Raw genomic sequence first — 25,048 nt, 5'->3', positions numbered from 1 at the left:
ATACACAATCCGTAAAGAGAAGTGCCAGAACAGCAATAGAACCTAAGACAATAAGTAGAATTACATAGAAATACTTTTGATAGTGTGACTACTAACAGATATACGTCTTCTGCGGGAGTTGAATGTGTGTTTACTGTATATGGGATGTCTCTGTTTCAAACATAATTACAAAATACTATGGTTTTATTAATCCACCAATCATTGTTTTTGATAACCTTTGAGGAAATGGTCACATAACATGTACAATTTTTCTGTGTACTTGTTTGTTAGCTTTTTTTGTAAATAATAATTATGACTGGTGAACCCACGCATACCGCATCTGGAATGGCGCCGCGCGCCCCAATTATCATCTGAAAAGTGAAGTATCCATTACGCTTCATTGTCGGCTATGTACATAGCAACATGAATCAAGAACTGTTTGAAAAGCACCTCTGATATCAAAATAGCCACTATGACAACTACGGACAATTTCCGTTACGAAATGAAGCCATCACGTGCTATCGCCAAATCGACACTTTTTGCTGTCAGTAAAGATGAATGGGATACAAAGGACAACACTGGTAAGTCCATTGTACATACTGCGGTATGCCAAAAGGCACCTGTCGGGCCGAAGCGACTTCAAACAGTGAAAAAATCAAGCCCATAGCCTTAGCCGTTATCGAGTTACGCTTGTCTGAAGGCATCAGTTAGTTACTTACTCAGTCAGTAGAAAATTCCATTAAATAAATTATTTTTAAAATTCCATAGCAACTTGTTGAAAGCGTTTCGGGTCGATCTGAAAGCTTGTTTGGGCTTAGTTTCACCTAACCAATACTGCCTGATCATCGTTAGGGGAAATTGAGGCTGTTTTTTGGGTGACATTATTTTGTGGGCCACGCCTACTCCTTTGTGGTCCCTACTATACACTACTATCGTAGTGTATGATAAGAGGATTGTCTTCACTTCTGAATATTTATGTTGGTCAAGAGTATCAGGTTTATGGGTTATCAGATTGTTGTACGTATTTAACTATACGATCATAATCTGAAGTATTTTATAATTGTATGTAGTAGAGCTTCTATTTGGTGGTGAGTACATCTAGTCTATAACTGACCACAATTGCTCATATCAATCACACAACTGACTCTGATGAAATGTTGTAGTGACTCTGTTGGGGAAATAACCTGCTTCACTATTTCCTACAGCAATGTCTACCACAGCCAATAGAAGCTCTACTACATACAATTATAAAATACTTCAGATTATGATCGTATAGTTAAATATGTACAACAATCTGATAAGCCATAAACCTGATACTCTTGACCAACATAAATATTCAGAAGTAAAGACAATCCTCTTATCATACACTACGATAGTAGTGTATAGTAGGGACCACAAAGGAGTAGGCGTGGCCCACAAAATAATATCACCCAAAAAACAGCCTCAATTTCCCCTAACGACGATCAGGCAGTATTGGTTAGGTGAAACTAAGCCCAAACAAGCTTTCAGATCGACCCAAAACGCTTTCAACAAGTTGCTATGGAATTTTAAAAATAATTTATTTAACGGAATTTTCTACTGACTGAGTAAGTAACTGACTGATACCTTCAGACAAGCGTAACTCGATAACGGCTAAGGCTATGGGCTTGATTTTTTCACTGTTTGACGTCGCTTCGGCCCGACAGGTGCCTTTTGGCATACCGCAGTATGTACAATGGACTTACCAGTGTTGTCCTTTGTATCCCATTCATCTTTACTGACAGCAAAAAGTGTCGATTTGGCGATAGCACGTGATGGCTTCATTTCGTAACGGAAATTGTCCGTAGTTGTCATAGTGGCTATTTTGATATCAGAGGTGCTTTTCAAACAGTTCTTGATTCATGTTGCTATGTACATAGCCGACAATGAAGCGTAATGGATACTTCACTTTTCAGATAATTGGGGCGTGCGGCACCATTCCAGATGCGGTATGCGTGGGTTCACCAGTCATAATTATTATTTACAAAAAAAGCTAACAAACAAGTACACAGAAAAATTCGGAATTTTCAACTAGAGTAGGGACCATAGCACATCGATAAAAAGCACTGAAACAAGTTGGAGTAGCGCACGATATTAATTCACAGTAAAACAATAAGTGTTATACCCCTACTGTGCTCAAGATACCATAATGGAAATGCACAGTAGGGATAGTGATGTACTCTTAATCTGATGCACTAATCATATACCCCTTATTTCAGAACCACCTCGTGATCTCAAAATCAAAGCATTGAAGGAAATATTGGTGATGGTGAAAAGAAATAATACTAAAGCAGTGTTATGTCTTTCATCTTTTTTTAAAAGTAGTCACATATATTACATATTTACCTTTTCATTATGTTGACATAATTAGGCTATATACATATCTAGTAAACCCATGATGAAAATAAAATGTTCTACATATAAAACTAACTACCTCTAATGTCTAAGCACTATAAAGTGGTGACAAAATTATCCACACGAAAAGTTTCCTTTGATATGGAGGATTGGTTTCTCTTGTCAACATTTCCTGTAGTTTTCACAACACTACATTTAATAACTGAACAGTAACTTTCTGACCCAACTTCTTTCCTTACATGTCCATTGACTCCATTCAATACCTGTAAGTGTTGTTTTTCATATAAACTATTAGTTCCATTCACTTGATTTCCAGTAACAGTGGAATATAAACTGTTTAGATTGGGCCAGACAAATGGTGGCAGCCATATGGGGTTTGTAAATGTTTGTAGTTGAGCCAGTTGAATGGACTGAGCCTGCAATGCAGCCAATTGTGCCGCAGCAGTGTAGTAGAGTGGAGAAGTGAATAATGGATTTGCAAAAAGTGATGACTGACTACCATCAGTGACAGCATACTCTAAACAAGGAGACATATTATCATAACATTAAAGCACATTCTGACAATACAAAACACAATGATTCACATTGAGAACCCATTTTTAAAATAAAAACATTCTCCCAATAGAACCCCGGCCATGACACACAGAATACTTAGAAACTTTGAAAAACGTGCAGTCAGATGGAAGGAATTCACTAGTCCCACAATACCATTACTGGATGCCATTTTTAATAGTTTTTGTAATGTGTATGTATTGTCTTGTTTGTAATCGTTGAACCTGTTGGTGGTACATAATTGTTATCATATATTGTAGTTACTGCCATCAATTTTTGTACAGTGGAACCTCAATTATCCCGACCCCACTTATCTGGATTCTTGGTTACCCAAACTACGGAAATGACTGCTCTATTAGGGTAGTAAAAACTACTGGTATTTAAAAAAATATTCTTTGTGCTATTTTAAGGTTGTTTAAACACAGATTCAAAGATACAGACTTTTTAGACTTATGGACCACCCTGGTCCCAAGGGGTTCAGATAACTGAGGTTCCACTGTATGTTTGTGTATTGTAATGTCTCTCGCAAGGAAGAACAGCTTTAGCTGATTGTATGGAGTTAAAAAAAACCCCAATCAATTAGTATTTACTTTAAAGTGCATACCTACACAACAATTTTTTGATAGTTGTGTCACCAACTCAAAAGTATTAACCACTTCAAAGTCAGTAACCCACAACTGCACCTTAGGTACTGTTGCATCATCATGACACCCCAATTCAGTTGTTTGCCTTTACTTACTTACTTACTTGAGATATAGCCACCTGCCTATGGGTACGCACCATTGTATTGACAAGTGCATTAGGTGAAACATGTTTGCTTGTCAAAAAGCGTACAAAGATGACTGAGATTCTAATGTTACTCTCAGTGCATGTACAAACTTGCAACTAGAAGTATGTAACTGCAACATTAAGACAACCCAGGTTACTAGATGGCTTTCTAATTCAATTGCACCTTTTTTCTCCTTTAAAATGCATAGGGAGTCCTGGAGAAGAAGCACCTTTTTCAGTTTCAAAGCAATGTGCATGCCAAAGTAGCCAATTCCAACCTAACAAACTATATATTTCTCAGATAGACAATGAGCACTCTACCATATAAGCAGAAAATATGGCAGGGAGTTAAATCTGGCAGTTGGTGAATTTTCATTGAAACTGTCAAATTTAAATCCACCAAATATATGGCTAGCTAAAGAGATTGAAAACACAGAGAAATCCAAGGGAAGACCTGTGAACCTACACAGCTTATTCTGACGAAGATCTAGTCAACATTGAAAGATATTATTTATAGTTACTAAGCATGGTCCAACCTGGTCCCCCAGCTGCAGCCAGATATTTCTTTGTACCTTTCAGATTTTTTGTATGCAGGCCAAAGGAACCTACCTGCAAGGTGCATTCTCCTACTCCCGTTGATGAATCCCATGACAGATAGCTACTGAAGCTACATTACACATGGTCTCGGCCTTGGATACAGCTATATTACTTGAAGCTATCACTTGAGTTGCCATGACTATTGCTTGGGCTTTCATGACGCCATATGAAATTTTCAATGCGGTCCATGCATGATTAACACAGGCCCCTGCAAGCAAGAGAAACAGTCAAATTTAAATTTGTCAAATATACAAGTTGTTCAATTCACCAAAATATTGTTCCTGTCAAATTTTCTGCTTTTACGGTATTTATTGAGCATATAAAAAGTAGGGCTGTACCGATACCACATTTTACATCCAATACTGATATCTGATATTTATTGTCTATTTCCAATACAGGTTTTCTAATGAACTGATATCATATACACAGCTGGTACTTCAAAGTCGAACCGATATGCATTACAGCATAATAGAGTATGTGTTAAATTACTACAATTCATACAAATTGATGTAATCCTTTGTACTTACAAGTGTTAACAAACTTGTCTGTTTTTGTCAGTGCAAATCACAGAACAAAAAAATCAACCACCAAAAAACAAAAAAAAAGTGGTACAAAAAAAAGAAAAATTTTTTGACCAACCTGGGATTTGAACTCATGCAGGTCAACTTTTGCAAGGTAACAACTCTACCATTTGACAATGTCACTTTGGCCAGTGTAATATCTGTATTGTAGACTTGTGATACAGATACTCGTAATATCGGTACCAATATAATATTGGTATTGGTACAGACCTAATAAAAAGTCCATTTTTCAAAATTTAAAAATCAGACTGGAATGTCTACCATATAGCAGGTTATTGTTGGAGCAGAATATTTCACAGAAGGGACAAAATCTGAATTTTGAAGGTTTAAAGTTCTAAGAGTGCATATTTTGAAGTCCAGGTGGATTTCAAATTCGTGTCACAAATTCTGAAAGATACACGTGCTCCTTGCCAACAGCTGACTTACTTATTGAATTCTTGTGCACTGGAGAGAAGACTGGGGGAGTCTTGAGCGGAGCAAATTCTAATCAACCACCGCCTATGCTAGTAATTCCCAACAATGGCAGTTCTGGATCAGCTGTTTACTGGCTATTGATGCAGTAATGATACTGTTTAACCATTACAACAACTAATACTGAGCTAAAAGACAATATTTCCATGACAAAAATGTTTGATCACATGAAGGTAAGTCACTTTCGAAGAGAAAAGTCTCTTTGAAATATCCAAAAATAAAAAAAATGACATGCTATACAATACTAGAAACATTATGTATATGTATGTACCTGTGTTACTAGTGTTGCTTATATTGTTATCCTCTACTGACTGGTCTTGTTCAACATATTGCTCACTAGAATCATCTTCTGTAACATCTATCACAGAGTCACACTCCATTGATTGTTGTAGAGAAGTTTCATCATCTTCATAACTATTATCACTGCTGTCTCTTTCTTTATCTTCTGGTGACTTCACTCTGTAATATACCAATAGGTCTGTTGCCAAAATTTAACTTATGCAACAAAGTGATGGATATAAGATGAGGCTACTGAACATTTGTTGTCTTAACCCTTAAACACGCATGAAAACTTTTAAGGAATTAAGCCGTGAATGTGCACGTAACTTTTAAGGAATACGTGTTTAGACAAAGCAAACTTATATAGTGAGGCAAGATAGCCTTTCCTAACTCTATTAGCATAAAACGAGATATCAATAGAAAGCTTATTATTGGCCTACTTGGGGAAGGCTAAATAACCACTGTAACAACAAAGGCTTACTTGTTATAAAGCGAAGAAGAATAACGTCTCGCTTTATCGCAACAGCACATTCTTTGTCTTGTCTGTCATATTGATTGTGGGTTTAATCACGTGAGCTGTATATGGCCTGATTCGCCATTGAATGGCGATTTGACTAATACTTGTTTGCAGCGATTCGGACCAACTGGCAAGGAGTTATGGATCATTTTCTAAAGGTATGTAGCACATTTTTGTAGTTCTTTGTTAAGAATTATTTTCACGGCGAGTTTTAGTTCCTATACTTTGGTATTAGGGTAAACCCCTAGGTATCATTTTAATGCTTATTACATCACGAGTAGAATGGCACAAATTACAAAGCCATATGATGAATGCTTCAAAAGTTACAGCACTTTGTTTACAGTCATGCGTAAAAGCCTATATATAGGCTTATACGTTTTCCAGGGGCATGCGTAATCTGCCTATATATAGGCTTATGCATGTTTAAGGGTTAAAGAACCAGCACAACAAATGTTGCTTTAAAATGAATGAGTATTAGCTAACGTTTAGTTTTTTTGCAGCACTAATTAAGTTACACTGTACACATACATGTATAAGTGTACTGAAATATAGTGTTTCCATGCAGGGTAATAAAGTCCTGTACCTATAGGGCAGGGCTATAGACTTTGTTTCAGAGATATACTTATATCCTTACCATTGTTGCTAATTGAAATAGTGTAATGAAGTCCTGCACATAGGGCAATGATTTCCAGCACATACAGGGCAGGATTAATTAACTGTTGCGGTACTGCAGGAGTGTAGGTGTGTTTACAGTAAATTACACCACTTTGGGTTGGATGTACTTGCATTGGATATCATAATTATTATGCTGCATGTGTCCAAATAGCCAGCACGACAAACACTGCTTCAAATTTGATCCGGTTTAGTTCTTTAGTCCACTGAGCAGTAAGTTACATGTATAACTGTACTGAAATATAGTGTAATCAGGGAAATAAAGTCCTGCATGTATGGCAGGTACCAGTGCTAGTTTATATATATATATATATATTTCAAAACTGTTAAACTTGTTCTGTCATGTAATTTTCTGAGCACACTGAGCCGTGATACGCTTCTAATACTATAAGTGTATGAAAATTTTACATTTGAGTAGGGATGATAGAAATACAAGGGAGGTCACTACACCTGTGACTATACTAGTGGACATTTCTACTATAGCCTGGCAAATAGCATAAGTAGGATTAAATGTCCACTAGTATAGTCACAGGTGTAGATGACTTCCCTCGTTTCATTGCTCAGCACATACTACATCAAAGGAAACAAAGGCACCACACATATTAATTGCGCGACTGAACACATGCCCTGATTTTAATTATTGAAAAGTGAAATGGCCATTCCACTTCTGTTCCACTCATTATACAGCAGTGTAAATAAAGAACAGTACAAGAAGCACCTTTGCAATCAATCCAGTGACTACAACCAAATGCACGCCCCTATTATCAATTACTTCATTAATATGTTTCACCTGTTATACGGTATTACAAACAAAGAATGGTACGATAAAAACCTCTGCAATCACTCCAGCCACTGCGGAAAATTATGGACAATTCTCGTGATAGTTTAATAGCAGCCATGAAGTGTTACCACAAATCAACATCTATGCAGTAGTGGAGAAAGAAATGAGATACAAAGGAGGATAAAAGTAAATCCATAATGCATGCATTGTAGCTACTGCAGTTTACAAAAAAAAGTATGTCTTGAGCTGAAACAAGTGAAGAAATCAAGTCCATAACATTAACTGAAGTCGAGTTATGCTTGGCTGAAGGCATCAGTTAGCTAATCAGCAAAAATTCTGTTAATTTAAAAAAAAATTGTTAAAAGAGTTTGGGATTGCTCTGAAAGCATTTTTGGGTTTAATTATGCTTAACCAATACTGCCAGGCTGATGTGAAGGAAAAGTAAGGCTGAGGGTGATATTTTTGGGCAGGAAACCTCAAACCTTCATTATCCCTACTATACAGTACTGTATGATACTATTAGCTAAACTTTGAGGGAAGGATACTCATTCAATATTAAAACAAAGTCTACTCAATAGACATAATATAGTCTCATGTATTTCCAGCAATAGCACATTACAATTATCCTTATTTCTATACAAAAGTATTATAAGTTGATGTCAAAGTGTTTCCACTGCACTCTAAAAATGAAGTTTGCTTTGTACACAAAAAGTGTGTCCTGTCACACCAAAGTGTGCTCTATGACATTGCTTTTGTGTGCAAAGCACACTTCATTTTTTATAATGTGAGAGTTAAAATAAAAAAGAATGTTGCACCAATAAGGTTCAGAATCAGAGAAAAAATTACATGAAAAGTTTCTTGCAACAGAAAAAAGAAGATGCATTAAAAAGGTTGCCAGAGCGGAAAAAAAAAAACCTAGCTGGATTCAAACTGGGGAACTTGTATTTATAAAGCGTGTGCCCTAACTACTAAGCCAATCGTCTAACATTACCAATCAATCTTAAAAACCATATTATAAAGGCATGCATGAGTTGACTGGCATAGGTGTTTACTTGCGGCTTGCATACGGTTTACAGAAAGAATTCAAGTTCTACATCCTTGCACTAAACACACTACAAACGACGAACGATGGCAGTTAGAAGCTTTATTTAAACGTTAGCTTATTCCTAGACAATGAGTGCATCGTTTGGTGCCAAAACCGCTTTGATACATACAGCAACTGGTGAGAAGAATGTGTGAACTTAAATGGAATGCAGACAGACGGCTTTTCAGCTTTATATATATTATTAGTCATGTACTGAATTAAGTTAATATACTTACGATGATTTTAAGATGTCTAATCTTTTTGTAAGTAAGTTTCTCTGTTCTTTTAATTCTGATAAACAGCTTTCATTTTCTTCAGCAACACTTTTCAGTTTCTAAAGTATTATATGCAACTACATCACATTCAAATACACAGCACATAAAGAAATACAAATAATATTCTGTCAGCCTTTACATTACTTTTCTTTTATTTCACGGAAGCCCTACATTGAGTTAAACCCCAGAAGGTGAGAATCTTTAATATGAAAGACAACCTGATTCACACATTCAGTAGGATCAAAGGCAACTTGAAGCCATACTATATCCTAAAACTACAAGCACAGCAAAAATTGAACCATACATACTTGTCCTTGACAAAATTGATAATAAATAAATAAATAAATATATACAACTTGGTTGTTTATCTAGCCTCATTGTGATGTTGTTGTTGACCAGCACTGAAGGTCTGACAGCAACATGTGCTGCAGCCTTTGGATGAAGTCAAATGCTTCAAAGTGTGGGATAAAAGGTGTATCATAACATAATTATATGATATCATTGTTATCAACACGTTGACTTCAGCAATTGTGAATTGTCAAGTGCTTTAAAGTGTGGGATAGAAGCTAGTTATTAAACCACATCTGCACTCGTAGGGTATCATTATTATCAACCTGATGTTATCAACAACTTGGCTTCAGGTTGATGACAATGATATCCTACTTGTGGTAGGATACCATACCTCACACAGAACACTATGATGGCATCAGTGTACATAAATTGTTTGGGTCACTTGCACTACTGTTTATCCTAGCAACTGTGACCTGGTGGTTTTGGTTTTGGACAGCATAATCAGATAATTATAAATAAGTCAGAAATTTAGGATAATTAATGCTTTATGTAAAGACATAAAGTTGAGGGGTATATTGATATAGTCCCACCCTTTCACAAACTTGCAAAATAAGGTCCTACATCATTTCAAAGGAATTCAATTAGTCGGCATGCATACCTGCTGGTTACGTCAGATGATTGCCCTCCAATTCGAATAAAAGTATTGCATTGCCAAGACAATTAAATTTTGTGTGTGAATGTCATAATTGGCTAGTGTAGAATTTTGCCAATAGAAATGATATGGGATCTGTACTTCACCGGACCCTTACTCTTTCAAAGGGATGGGAGATGCCAGACTATGGTATTGATCCATGTGTTCTCAAACTGTCTTATAACATGGCTTGGGGGAGGGGTGTGTGTGTGCGCTGCATATTTACTGATCAGGCGTTCGTTAAAACCTGGAACGGACCAGACTGGAATTTTATTGTTGAGGAGCGCGTATCCAACTAAAATAAATTTAGGTGCGCTTGCAAGGGATACAGGACGTGGATTCTGCTCTTCATTTGCACGATTCTCCATTGATTGCCAGAGTGGCTGATGGTGATTTCGAAGCAAATATAGTCGTATACTGGTATATATACAAGTTTGCGAAATGGAAATGTAGTGTATTACAAGGACTCGATACTCTCAGCATAGCTAACAATGGCAGCGAGATACAAGCTAGCTAAGACTGGTCATAGATAATATAGCTAACTGGACTGATCTGTATACATACTGTACGCAAGGAAATTTAGACGTAAGAAAAATTTGACTAATCAAACCGATTCGTCAAATTCCCTTACGTCTAAATTTCCTTGTGTACGGTATGTAGATCAGTCCAGGTATATTATCTGTGACCAGTCTTAGCTAGCTTGTATCTCGCCGCCATTGTTAGCTACGGTGAAAGTATCGAGTCCGTGTAATACACTACATTTCCGTTTCGTAAACGTGTATATACCAGTATACGACTATATTTGTTTTGAAATCACCATCAGCCACTCTGGCAATCAGTGGAGAATCGTGCCCTGAGTGCAAATGAAGAACAGAATCCACGTCCTGTATCCCTTGCAAGCGCACCTAAATTTATTTTAGTTGGATACGCGCTCCTCAACAATAAAATTCTGGTCCGGTCCGTTCCGGGTTTTAACGAAGGCCGTAGAGGACATTTAAATTGTAAAGATAGTATAGCTTGGTGAGTTTTGAGTTGACTCTTCAAGTGATCAATGAACAGTAACAATGAGTTGTTTGTACCCAGACATTTATTCCTTATAATTTGTAAACCAGCTGAAAATAGTGTTTCTCCTAGCAGCAGCTAAGCCTTGTTCTACAAATTAAGCTTTTGTAATCTTGTACTGTACAAGACCGAGTACAAAACCTTGTATTAAGGTAGCACCCCCTGGCCTTCATTTAGGACCCAGTGTTTATTTCAGCCCGGCTTTAATAATACAGATAAATACATACGGTATTTAATGTCCCTTGTGTTTGGTACACATGTAGTCAATGTATCTGTATATAATCAAAGTGCCTGCTAATTCAATCTACACACTGTTTGCACCCAATACAAATCATGATTCAGGCTTTCCTGCCCAAAATGTCATCCCAAAATCACTCAACTATAACTTTGCCTGTATTGCTTCCCTGAACACATAACACAAAGGTATCAACACCCAGCAGTATACAAATACAGTCATTCTGTTCTGTGCTTAATTTAATGAAAATTGTAGAGCAATGTGGTTGCTCCATGAATCACATTTGAGGAAATTTTACATTTAAGTAGGGATCACAGAAAAAAAGCAATGAAACAAGGGAGATCATCTACACCGGTAGTTATATTTGCTGTCCTAATTCATCCTGTCAATATATAGTTATAGGGATTAAATGTCAACTAGTACATAGCTGCAGGTGTAGATGACCTCTCTTGTTTCATCACATTTTTTGTGATCCCTACTCAAAATTTCCTTTCACTTGTTTGTTAACTTTTTTTGCAGGAGCATAATTCATTACCTGCATCAAAGGAAAGAATGGCGCCAGACACATTAATTGTATTTCGGAGGCTCCGGAAACAAGGTACAGCACTGATTAACATATGGTATTGCCCCTTATAACACTTGCACTACAGCACTTAAAAGCACAAACTCCATAAATAGCATGACATCACTTCCGGTACCAGCCCTTTTACTTGCTCGCAGCAGCACGTGTACAGTCTAAAAGTGTGATAAAGCCATGGCCCGTAGATCTACGTTGGACAACATCTTGGAGGCGGTATCCGCTGACAACTCCTTACAAGAAGCTCTTCTGGGCCGTCTGATGTCTGGAGCGAATGAAAACGACAGTTTTTCCTCTCAGCAGGTGAGCCGTGCCGACCACCCGCCAAGGACTACATCTCAGTCACTACCTTGTTTCCCTGCTTTTGGTACGCAAATGTACCAATCAGGACTGAATTCCCCTGGCAGTCACGCAAATGTGTCAACCGGGAAGGGTAACCCCATTGGTCACGCAAATGTGCCAATCGGGAAGTGCCAGTGCCTCGCTGGTCACGCAAACATGCCAGTCGAGAAGTGTAACCCCCCTGGTCACGCAAATGTGCCAGACGGGAAGTGCAAATCTGTGGACGACATCTACGGGCCAGCCAGGAAGTGGAAATGTATTCGAAGCCAGTATGCCGTCTTTGGTAGAGGCGAACGCCTCTCTTGACACAACCCAAGTAGGTGTCTGTGATCCAAATGGAAGAGTAGACCAAGGTGGGCATCAATTAAATGTATGTGAGACTAATAATAATGAACCGACCACTCCACGTTCAATTGTGGGATCGTTTGTGAATTTGACCCTCAGTCCATGCCCACTGACACGTTCGAAGCTCATACAAGTATCAATGAATACTTGGAGAAACACATGAGGTGTACACTAAACAAAGAAAACCGGACCCTGATGCACAAAGAGCACCCGGTCCCTAAGACTCCAGCGATGAGACCACCTCAGGTGGATAAGTTTATTAAGGACCACTTAGGGGCGCGTTTCCCTGCGAGGGAAGATGGCGAGTTTGCGAAGGTACAGTCCGCGCTACTTAAGACGTGCGGACCAATCGCATGCCTCTGGTCTGAGCTAATCGAGAATGGCCTGTTGGAAGACCCTGATGCTTCAATAAACGTCCTAGACGTGATGGATATAATGCAGCGTACACTCGTTCTGCTAGGCAACGCGAACGAGTTGTTGTCCCAGGCGAGGAGAACAAACTTACTACAAATCGCAAACAGTTCTTTAGCGAAATATGGCCAGGAGCCACAGCCACAAGCTGGGGAATTCCTCTTTGGCCCAGGGTTTACGACCAAATTGAAAGGTCAGGTGGAAACTGATACCACCCTTTCAAAAATAATATCTTCACTACCTTCTTCTCAACGATTCCACCCTTACACGCATAAACCACGATTTTCGTCGACCATCGGTCGCACTAAACAGCAGTTTTTTCGAGAGAGCCCTGCCGGAAATTGAGGGGCCCGGTGGGGCGGAGCCCACCCCTCACAGTATCGCAGCAACCCTCACAGTATCACAGCCAACTCAGAGGCTGGGGACCATCGCAACCAAGACATCAGTACCAATCACCTGCTCCCCAATCGAGGAGAAATTGAGTCAACTCCCCAAACCCGCCAAAACCCTCTCCTCCTTGGACTTAGATATGTCATTAGTAGCATTACACAGACAGACACCAGTTGGTGGCAGACTGGCCCAATTTTCTCGCAACTGGGAAATGCTGACAAGGGATCCATGGATCCTTACCACTGTGAAGGGTTACAGGTTACCCCTGCAGCAATGGCCAAGTCCCACGCAGGCTCCGGTGCAGTTTGCTCTGGACTCTGTTCATGCAGAAGCACTAGCAATCGAAATTTCAGGCTTGGTCTCAAAAGGCGTAGTTGCTCCTGCTCACAAGAGTCAGGCACACCTAGTCAATCCTCTCTTTGTCGTCCCCAAAAGCGGAGGAGGGTGGCGTCCAATTATAGATTTGCGGCATCTGAATCAGTATTTAAACCCACCCCACTTCAAGATTGAAGGGCTGCACATGATGCCATCAATCCTACAGAGGGATTCCTTAATGGTCAAGATCGACCTAAAGGATGCGTACTTAACAGTACCAGTAGCAGAAGAGTTCCACCCTCTGCTGGCCTTTCAAAATGGCCAGGGAAAGCTCCTGCAGTTTCAAACTCTCCCATTCGGGCTCTCCACCACTCCCTTTACCTTCACGAAACTCACAAAACCAGCAATCAGATTTTTGAGACAGGTGGGAGTATGCATAGTCATATACTTGGACGACATGTTACTAACAGCCCAGTCAGAATACCAGTTGCTTCAGGATCTAGCAACCACAATGTGGCTCCTCGTGGCCCTGGGGTTCATAATAAACCTCCCCAAGTCTGTGCTCATGCCGAGTACACAGCTGGAGTATCTGGGTTTCCTGATCAATACACAGACAATGACCATAGCTTTACCGCCGGCCAAGATTTCAGACTTGCAGAAGGAAGCATCAGGATTGTTGAAACACAGTCCAGTTCCAACCAAGTCTTTAGAACGGTTCGTAGGGAAACTTGTGGCAACCAAACCAGCAGTTTATATAGCTCCACTACGTTACCGAGCACTGCAGAGTCTGAAGGTCGCCACCACTCTTGCTCATCAAGAGCAGACAGTCCTTTCACAGGAGGCTTGCAAGGACTTGAGATGGTGATTTCACAACTCCCGGTACACTGCTCTTCACCACTGCTGAGACTGGAGGCGTCCACAGTGATAACATCAGATGCATCTATTCAGGGTTGGGGAGCAGTCTGTCAGGGAGTGAGAACTGGAGGTCGATGGACAGCAGAAGAGTCCCAATCACACATCAATATGTTGGAACTGAAAGCAGCCTTTTTAGCTATTCAGTCCTTTTTGAAGGAACAAGAAGCAGTGAATGTCTTAGTGAGACTGGACAACCGGACAGCAATTGCGTATCTGAACAGGATGGGCAGTTCTTCTCTGACTCCCCTCTGTCGTCTTGCTATTCAGGTTTGGGACTGGTGTCTAGCTCGCCAAATTGTTTTACGAGCAGAATACCTACCAGGCATAGAGAACACAACCGCAGACTGGGAATCGAGACACCACCAGGACAGCAGCGACTGGCAGTTATGTTCGTCAGTTTTCGACACCCTCAGCCACATGCTGGGCCCATTTTCGATAGATTTATTTGCCTCCAGAATGAACCACCAGTTACCTTCATACTGCAGTTGGAGGCCCGACCCAGGTGCATGCACAATAGACGCATTCTCAGTATCATGGGACGAAATGACTCCATATCTCTTCCCCCCCATTCTGCCTGGTAGGCAGAGCTCTGTTGAAGATACACCGGGACTCGGTCGAATTTGCTTGCCTGATAGCACCGGCATGGCCAGCACAACATTGGTACCCACAGGTACTGTCAATGCTGACAGACTTACCAATTTTGCTTCCGGAGGACCACGACCTATTACTCAGTACGAACTACCAACCCAACCCTCTGCAAGTGGAAGGGAGGTTGTACCTGACTGCTTGGCCTATCTCAGGCAAATCTACGAAGCACAGGGCTTTTCGCAGAGAGTTGCTGAGCTGGTCATCGAGTCCTGGAGAGGAAACACCAATGCTGCTTACAACTCAGCCTGGCGCAAGTGGAATAGCTGGTGTTGTAGACGGGGTATCAATCCCATTTCAGCAACTGTAGCTAGCATCATGGAGTTTTTAACAGATCAGTTTGACTTAGGGCTCCAATACCGCACTATTAACACTATGCGATCATCAATTTCCACAACCCATCCGGGCATTGAAGGGACAGCAGTAGGAAGCCACCCATTGGTTTCACGGTTGATGAGGGGAATGTTTAACTGCAGACCTCCAATTCCTAGGTATGACAGATCATGGAACATTGGAACAGTGATTGACTTCTTTACTAATCACTACAAATCAGCATCATTGACTGTTTTACAGCTTGCCAAGAAAGCAGCTACTTTGCTAGCAATAACTAATGCCGACAGGTGTTCTGACCTTGCTGCACTTGATCGTGATCATTTAAAACAGACTCCTACAGGAGTTGAATTCACAGTCGTGCAGCTCACTAAAACCAGATCCGAAAGTTGAGCACTCCTAGAAAAGTGCTCTACCATTACTTTTTAGAGAATACAGAAGTCTGCCCGGTCACAGTTCTGCAATTATACCTTGATAGAACAGCAGAGCAAGCTTCTTCAATGAGGTCACCTAGGCCAGTGTTCGTCACTTCTAGGAAGCCCATACACAGGGCAAAGCCAGGAACTATTAGTCATTGGATCAAAGCTACCCTAGGTAGGGCTGGAGTTGATACCAAGACCTTCTCAGCACATTCAACAAGGAGTGCCAGTACCTCTCATGCTGCAACAAGGGGAGTCCCTGTTTGTGACATATTGAAGGCAGCTAATTGGTCATCACAGTCAACCTTTGAGAGGTTTTATTACCGACCTAATGGCTCAGATTCATTCCAGAGGGCCATCCTTCAATCAACTGAAGAAACAAGGTACTATACATTCTTGTATTAATGATACATTTAGGTGCTTTAAACGTACCATATGTTAATCAGTGCTGTACCTTGTATCCGGAGCCTCCAAAATACAATTGAACAATTCCCTGAGGACAAGGTCCGTAAAGGGAGTTGTAATTGTATGAGCAGGTGGAGGATACAAGGTACAGCACTTTCCCCTCCCTATTATGATTTCTCCTTTCTTTATGCAGTGAAGACCAGCAATTTTTTGACAAGACTTCATTGCCAGTGACGTATGATGTATAAGTGATTTATATTGATTTGTTATTACTGATGGCATCCATATTGTCATGTACATTTGTGTAGTAGTATTACACGATGATCACTGTTCTATGTACGTAAATTAATTGTGCTGTATGAGTAACTGGTCTCAAATATGATTCAGGATAGCTATCCTGCAGTTAATAATACATGACAGTGTCACCACGTACTGCCCTGCATGTTCACAAGTCTAAAGGGCTGGTACCGGAAGTGATGTCATGCTATTTATGGAGTTTGTGCTTTTAAGTGCTGTAGTGCAAGTGTTATAAGGGGCAATACCATATGTTAATCAGTGCTGTACCTTGTATCCTCCACCTCCTCATACAATTACAACTCCCTTTACGGACCTTGTCCTCAGGGAATTGTTCAATTATGTGACTGAACACGTGCCCCAATTATCAATGACTGAAATGTAAAGTTGCCATTCTGCTTATTTTTCAGCTGTGTTCCACCCAATATAGTGTTATAAACAAAGAACAGTATAACAATTGCTTCTGCAATCAATCCAGCCACTACAGAAATTATGGTTGAACGCATGCCCCAACTATAGCGAAGTGGCCATTTTGCTTCAGTTCCAGCTATGTTCCACTGATACAAGAAATGCCTCTGCAATCAATCCAGTCACACTACAGAAATTAAAGTACTGAAGCCATGTCATGAGTTACCGCCCATCAACACCTACTCCAGGTGGTGGTGGAGAAAGAAATGGGACACAAAGGAGGACAAATGATGCGTGTATTGTAGTTGCTGTGGTTGACGAAAAGGTATGTCTCAGGCTGAAGCAATGTCAAACAGTGAAGAAATCAAACCTGTACCCTTATCCATAGTTGAGTTATGCTTGGCTAGAGGCATCAGTTAGCACAAAATTTATTAAAAATATTTTTTTTTATTTAAAATTTTATAGAAACTTGTTGGAATGGTTTGGGGGTCACTCTGGATTCATTTATGTGCTTGTAACCAATCCTATACCAAGCTGTTATGAAGGAAGAGTGAGGCTGAATTTGGGTGATATTCTTGGACAAAACAACCCAAACCTCCATGATCCCTACTATATGGTACTATCGTACTGTACAATACTACCATTTCGTATGAGTCCATTAAACTTTATAACTAAAGTTTGTGTATCCATCATATCCTATGTATCTGTAGATGTACTGCAGATATGTATAAATTAAAAATAACTTCACCCACTTCTATTCTGTGTTGTGGTCTAACCTTTATCTCCTCTATTGCAGTACACAGGACAGTTCTTAGAATTGGCTTTTTGTGTGTGTAGGGTTGGAGCTCCTGGTGAAGTGCTAGCTGTGCTTGTTTTAAACTCCTTCGTCTAATAATAGAACAGCCTAACCACAGTTGCATGCAATCATAAATTACTTACCTTTTCTTTTCTTTGGCATTATGTACCATCTTAGCATGGGAAATAGATTTGGTACTGAGAAACTCAAGTTCAGGAAGGTGACCAGAAACATCATCATCTGAATCTTCATCATCTTTAACAAATGGGTTTTCTACTCTCTTAATATCCACAGCATAAGCATCCACTTCCAATGACTCTACAGTAGTGGGAGCTTGGGCTTTGTGTAATTTTCTTTTCTTATTGCCTTTTAAGCCACTACAACTATTCAATGAGTTATTACCTACAAAGAAAGAACCACATGTAATGCTATAGTTATTGGTATATACTTCCCCATCTGGTGTATTTTCTTATAATCAAATTTAAGCTAATATATACCAGAATTTGACAGGACATATTATTTAGTTCTGACTTTAAACTTGTAGTAGTTAATCGTAACTGCCATACAATGTAATCGACTGTTAACCTCCATAGCATCACACTGTAAGTGCTCTGTAACTATACTAACAACATGGGATTGGAAGCTCCGTTTGCAGACTCAATATAATGTGTACATTCTGGGTACACTTCTTGTATTTTTGCAGATTGTCTTTCAGTTAGTGAATCCTATTGATGGCTGAATTCCTGGCAATCACTGGCTGAATTGCTGAATCGTGCCATATCAACCTTACAATACACAGAACTACTTAGTAACCATATATCTAAACACAAAAGGTGTTGTTTATGTTTAATCCTAACTAACTCAGTGTTGCGCATGTGTATAAGTGTGAATACGTATATTCCTCTGCATGTGTATATCTAAACACATATATAAACTAAGGAATTAAACTATGTTGTTTTTGTTTACATACTAATAACCACAATGAATTTATTAGACAACACCAGCCTGATGTGGAATATCAGTGTTTCACATTATATGTATATCAGCGGCAAATACAAGGAGGTTGCAATGGTTTCAGCTGAAACCCCCTCTGAAAATAGCACACACCCCTAATTTATTGATGATTCATGTGGGTGACAATTCGCAATCATGTGGGTGATAACATCACCAAGAGTTATACATAGTGTATTATATTAGGACTTTTTCTACTGGCCAAACTTCATACTTTTGCCTTTGAAATCAGCAGTACGTTGTTCAACTTTTCTTTTTTTTTTTGTCTTTGACTTAAAGCTAGGCTAAAATTGCAATTCTAGAGTGGAGATCTGCCCCTGACAATCATTGAAAACTTCCTCAACCTGAAACCCCCTTTGAAAATTTCTAGATCCGCCACTGTATATGTACTGGTGTCCACCATCTCACATCCACGCTGATCTCCAGCTGTCTCCATCATTGTACAGTAATGTCTTGATTATCAGACAAGTTTTAACTTGAAGAACAATAATACAACTTTCCAGCTACACTTAATACATGATTACATAATAAACACACACTAGTCGAAATGAGTTGGCATGTCCATTTGAATACTAGCGCATCTTGCTATGAAACACAAAACAATTTAAAGAGAGACAAAAAAAATTATTCCATGCATAAGTTATAATGCCATGCCACTATACGGCCATCAATGGGTTAAATTAATTAATTACATTAAATAACAATCAAAAGAATGTTCTAGCACTGATGACATCTTAGTACATGGTAAAGTAGTCATAACAGTAATGACGTTGTGTTGTATTATAATAAGGAAAGTCGTCTCAACAGATGGGGGAGAAAACAGTAATATACCATTACTATTATTTAAATGATAGAGTCTCCTTCACTATGAAAAGCAATGGGCTGAGCAGTATAGTTGAAACTTCATAACAATTTAATACTTGTGGGTGGATTCTTCAGAGGTTGCATTTGCTGTCATTGCTAACAGGTCCTCTGTGGGTTGTCATAATAGTGTGGTGCTTGGGTGGCTTAATTCTTAGTTGGGGATTCACTGTAATCCTTCTGGTCTCTATTCACCTATATCTTATCGGATAATAGTCCCTGACCTGAAATTATTTATTAGGCTTATAAACATTTTATTAAATGTTAGATTTATTGGAAACTATCACACACCACAGAATATCTTTTGGCCACCACATCTTACACACCAGTTATTTCAAAGAATGTGATAATTTCTATTAACACTAGAGCCATCTGGTTTAGTGACCTCTCAGAGGTGTAGGCATAATATAATTAAGTTGTGATGTCATAACAGCTGCAACCTCATAACACTTGATAATTAAAATTTCATGTGCCTTTACAAGATTCCCATCAATGACACAACTACTAATACCAGTATAATATTTACATGACACATTAAGATTGCCTGGGGCTGTTTCAGTTTCAACTACAACTACAAAACCTCATACTACCCCACCCATTTTGTCTGCTACATTTTCCATCTAAAACAGTTTAACTAAAGCTAAAGTAGTACAGGGGCTTGTAACATTAGAGAGAATGAATACATAAAGCTTCTGATACCACTCAAATGCAATGTCGTCTTGCATGAGTGTGAGCAATTGAAAAACCGACTAATTAAAGGGAGTGGCACATGTTTCACTCACGAGTATTCATCCAATTTTGTTTGGGATGAATGCTCGCGAGCAAAACAGGTGCCACACCCTTTAATTAGAGGTTTTTTAAATTGCTCGCACTTATGTGAGATAACGTTGCATTTGAGTGGTACGTACTGTAATTATTCACTGACAAAATATTCACTTCTGGAAGTCACAGTTGTCTACTGTTCACACTTGTATTATGTACTATACCAACAACAACATTCAGTGTTCAGCTAAGGAAGCCACATTATGTTTTATAATAATTGTTTTTTGTGTCACAAGATGCAATAAACGTCTAACACTGCTGGGTATACACAGACATAATAGTAAGGATCGTCAGGGTTAAAATATTGACCAGAAACCAGCATCACAATACCTTCATGGTGCCTTGGCAGTATTGGTTAGGTATAACCAAGCCCAAAAGTACCTTCGATGTGACCCAAAATGCTCACCAATAAGCTGCTTCAAAATTTAAAATTTTGTTTAGTGACTGACTGACAAACTAACTGATTGCCTTCAGACCAGTGTAATGTAGAGCTGAGCGATAGTAGCGATTAATCGGTTATCGTGATAGCTATTAACAATTGTGATCTTGATAGTATACTATCGTGCTATCGTGATTACTTATCCATATCTGTGCTTGGTCAAAAATATGGATAACAAAAGCAAAGATGATAATGTTGAAGTTCAGAAAACCAGTAGCTTGAGCATGGACAACAAAGATAACAACTGTAATACTGACACATAACAATTTTTAGTAGAGTGTTAGAAAAGCAGATGTGTGGTGTGTACATAATTGGAGTATTCAAGTGTTTATATAAGTGAGATTGAGTGTCTTTAATAACTGCTAGTAACTATCGTGATACTATCGTTATCGTGATATAAAAGTTACTATCAAATCGTGATTATGATAGTTGTACTATTGCTCAGCTCTAGTGTAATGGCTAAAGCCATGGGCAGACGTTGCTTCAGCCCGACATGTAACCAGACTCTATGGTATGTTACAAAAAGTTAACAAACAAGTGTAGGAATTTTACAAGCTAGCAGAGATCATCACAATAGAAAGTACTTAAACAAGCTAGAGAGAATTACCTGGAGCCAAGCTGGATATAGTGATTAAACGTGCACTTCAAAACAAGCCAATTAAAGGGCGTGGCACCCGTTTTGCTCACAAGTATTCATCCCGGGATGAATACTTGTGAGTGAAATGGGTGCCACGCCCTTTAATTAGCTCATCTTTTAATCACTGTGAGACGACGTTGCATTTCAGCAGTACCATAATTTATATGTGGAAAATATATGTTTGCATGGTTATAACAAGAACCAGTGGTCAATAATTCTTACATTACATGATCTCAGTCTACCGCACAGAGTATTAAAATGAATGGGTCTACAAAAAATGGGACCACAACAACTTTATAGCTGAATGACAGCCAATTAAAGCAGATGGTGAAAACTGGGAGGTTGTAGGATCTTTGTTCACTAAGTTAAAGGACAAATTAATCGGTTGCTTATGCTACCACTTTTCATGTGTTTTGCAAACAGTTTCATGTCCTTACATTAAACACTAGTGTATTGTATAACATTTTTCAAATGTCACACATGAAACATTACCCATTCCTACATACTTTCTGAATGCAGCCATTTCAGTTATTCATGTATGTCAAACAATACACAACTTTATAGCGTATACTTGTGTTATAAACAAACTCATGTATTATTATTGTGTAGAACTCTAAATCTACACGGATATAACAACACGGACAGTCATATATACACGCATGTATTACATGTCTGGTTGCATGATGTGAGCATCCAAAGAATATATCCATACACAACCATTGTAGCCTAGCCAGAGTGCCGTCTATGTATCAATGCACAGTATACAATCAGTTTAATCTCCATGTATTGTCTCCTACAACCACTAAGTCCTACAATGGGTAAGTTTATGAATGACGATTATGTACCATTACATCAGCACGCTCGTACATGGTTGCATAATCAGTCATGTCATGCAATTACTACCTCATAACAAGTCCTGTAATAAAGTGGCAAAGCAGAACCTCCTAAGAATTTCACCACACCAGTTAATGGGATCTGTATAGCCACATTCTGGCATGCAAACAATCCATGACACTAATTTCTTGGAACTCAGAACTTGCCAGCTGTGCCTCAAGTAAACAACACTTGCACTCCCATGGCAAGACTACATACCCTCTATTGACAAGTATGTCCGTAGTTCTGGATAACAAAGTCAACTTCACTGAATGACTTAGCTACTGAGTTTACGACAGCCTCAGTTGTAGTTGCTGGCAGTTCATCACGGTGTTTCTGTCTCACATGCATGTGTCTAACAATATCATAGCCGGTCTTACCAGCGTCATTGGGTCTTGTTCTCTTTCCTTCCAAGATGTTTGCAGCTTCAACAATGAGCAACAAATTTCCTTCTTCTCTATTGCCTCGACTATTGCTCATATCGTGACCAATTTCGGCTCAGCTGCTGTGGGTAGGCTATGAGTGAAATACAAACGTCTTATATAGCTACTAAGTTGCACTTACAATTGTGATAGAAGGTTTGATGTAGAATAGACATTCACAGTGCAGACTCACTATAGACTACACAGGTAGCTAGTTCGTACCGCTAAATATATGACGCATGGCTATTAATTAATTAGCATTGGCATGTGGACGTGACGGCGTAATTTGCCCAAATACGTGGGCGACCCGTACGTGGGCGAAGCAGAACCTGAAGTGGGGTTGAGCCAATTCGTTGAAAATCCATTATCTAGTTAATATCATGCCACCAAATGCAACTGAATTCATTTCTCAAACTCGTTTTCTATTGTTCTAGTCACGTAGCTACATGGTACACCTATAGCTATAGTCTATATAGCCATGTCTTTGATCAACCCAACCATTAACTTCCGCTTCAGGACGACAGCGTCCGGCGTTATAGTAAGTCATACTTGTAGGCTAGCCATATGTCAAGCTTGGTGTAGTAGTAGCCATCACTAATTCAGAGGAGTAGCTATAACCCATACTGACTCTTGATACAAGTAGCTAACTGTTGCAGTTCGGTTGCTGACACATTCTAGCTGTCCAGCACTTGACAGCCCTGCAGGGAAATTAACCATGCAGGATAAGTGTTGTCTGCATGAAGAAAGAGTTAATACTTCTGCTTTCTTTGGCCCATTTTCACCTTATTATAACTAGCTAATCTGTCATTTGTCCAAACTTCAGTATTAGGTTTAATAGGTATAATCAAGAGTTCATAATATAAAGATGAACTCTTGGTATAATCCTAAGGCTGCAGCACAAGTTGCTGTCAGACCTTCAGTGCTGGTCACTGTAAAGTGCTAATAATAAATGTGTTTACTCCACTAAAATCCTTGGTCTTGTTGTGGTCAAAAAAAACTCCACTAATTGTTATGGTTCATATTTGTCAAGGGTGGGTTGTCTGGAGAATGTGTGGAGATCATATAAGGCTTCAGTGGTGAAAATCTCAAGAGTATTTTAATTGAAAAAAGGTGCCACCCTGAAACAACTATCAAGTTGACATGACCTAAACAGATAACACAATGTCAGTAATGAAATGTGAATCACCACAGATGTGTGTATGCCAATATGGAATTTACTACTTGAGTTATATAATGTCCCATAATAATGGACTAGTGGGTGACAGGTTTTTTCTACATTTTGATGTTAATTGTGCATGAAATGTGTAGTAATAGTTTTAGCACAATGAGTTGCACAACTCTGTATAGTTGATAATAAGGAATGGTTGAAATGTCAACTACACAACTGACCAGTCACCTACTTTGTAATTGCTACAAAGTCAAAACAATTACACAGAAAATGTATATGTGTGATAACACTATCAGAACATGCACCTTGTGCGAGTCAAGTCTATAGTGCTGCTGACCATATGGGTGTACGGGATGTCTCTCTGTGTTATATGAAATGCCATGGTTTCATTGCATGAATCATTGTTTTTTGAGGAAATGATTATATAACATGTACATATTTGGTGGTGAGGATATCAAGTCAATAATTGACCACAGTTGCTTGTGTCAGTCGCACAACTCCTTGTAGTGACTCTGTTGGGGAAATGACCTGCTTCTTGTAATAATATATACACAACAGCATTCTACTCCCACAGCAAAGTGTCTGCCAAAGAAGCTGTATTACAATCATAAAATATTTAGAACAATGTAGAGTAGTAGGTACATAGTAAGATAGGAGAATTAAAATCAATGTTTGATAATCTGGCAGTGCAACAACTAGCTATAGGCCTGACCACCATACAGAAATATTGTGAAGTAAGCAATCCTCTACACCTGCTAATGGCAATTCTGTTATTATAGTTAAACTGTCATTATGTTATTCATCTACCACAAATTGCTTTATTGAGGAAAAGACCAGGCCAGTAAAAATGAGCAAAGCAACTCAATACCAAGAAGCTATATAATGGACAATAACAAACTAGTTCCAAGAATCTTCAGCTTAGAATGAATTTTTATCACTTACCATACTCTGATATAGAGCTGTGACTTGGACAAAGAGTCCATAACTGATTCTTGACTTGACTCTATAACCGATT

General features: G+C 39.0%; 1 protein-coding gene across 3 annotated transcripts; it reads right to left on the bottom strand.

The window, feature by feature from the left end:
* Positions 1 to 2,298: 2,298 nt before the first annotated feature.
* Positions 2,299 to 23,122, bottom strand: LOC136266932 (uncharacterized). Of its 3 annotated transcripts, none has more exons than XM_066061973.1 (7): positions 23,008 to 23,122; positions 22,824 to 22,948; positions 17,944 to 18,202; positions 17,781 to 17,892; positions 8,891 to 8,988; positions 5,593 to 5,780; positions 2,299 to 2,869 (listed from the first exon to the last, which is right to left on the bottom strand). In XM_066061973.1, exons 2-7 carry the CDS (start codon positions 22,921 to 22,923, stop codon positions 2,448 to 2,450), a joined length of 1,179 nt encoding a protein of 392 aa, XP_065918045.1. In that variant the 5' UTR covers positions 22,924 to 22,948; positions 23,008 to 23,122; the 3' UTR covers positions 2,299 to 2,447. The 3 variants fall into 3 exon arrangements, with proteins under 3 accessions (XP_065918045.1, XP_065918044.1, XP_065918046.1); XM_066061972.1 differs by having other exon boundaries at positions 22,824 to 22,959; positions 23,008 to 23,117; XM_066061974.1 differs by lacking the exon at positions 23,008 to 23,122 and adding an exon at positions 22,239 to 22,379 and having other exon boundaries at positions 22,824 to 22,957.
* Positions 23,123 to 25,048: the final 1,926 nt, after the last annotated feature.

Source organism: Dysidea avara, chromosome 9, assembly GCF_963678975.1.
Source record: "Dysidea avara chromosome 9, odDysAvar1.4, whole genome shotgun sequence".
Classification (NCBI taxonomy): Eukaryota; Metazoa; Porifera; class Demospongiae; order Dictyoceratida; family Dysideidae; genus Dysidea; species Dysidea avara.
Note: the sequence above shows the minus strand (reverse complement) of the source record. Positions and strands in the feature narration are given on the sequence as shown.

What these genes read in the sequence shown, in the direction of transcription:
- LOC136266932 (XM_066061973.1), bottom strand. Translation starts at nt 22,923, where the DNA reads ATGAGCAATAGTCGAGGCAATAGAGAAGAAGGAAATTTGTTGCTCATT. An exon ending in TTAGACATCTTAAAATCATC is followed by an intron (nt 5,781 to 8,890) that starts GTAAGTATATTA and finishes GGTATATTACAG; the next exon opens with AGTGAAGTCACCAGAAGATA. An exon ending in AAGCAACACTAGTAACACAG is followed by an intron (nt 2,870 to 5,592) that starts GTACATACATAT and finishes CTCCTTGTTTAG; the next exon opens with AGTATGCTGTCACTGATGGT.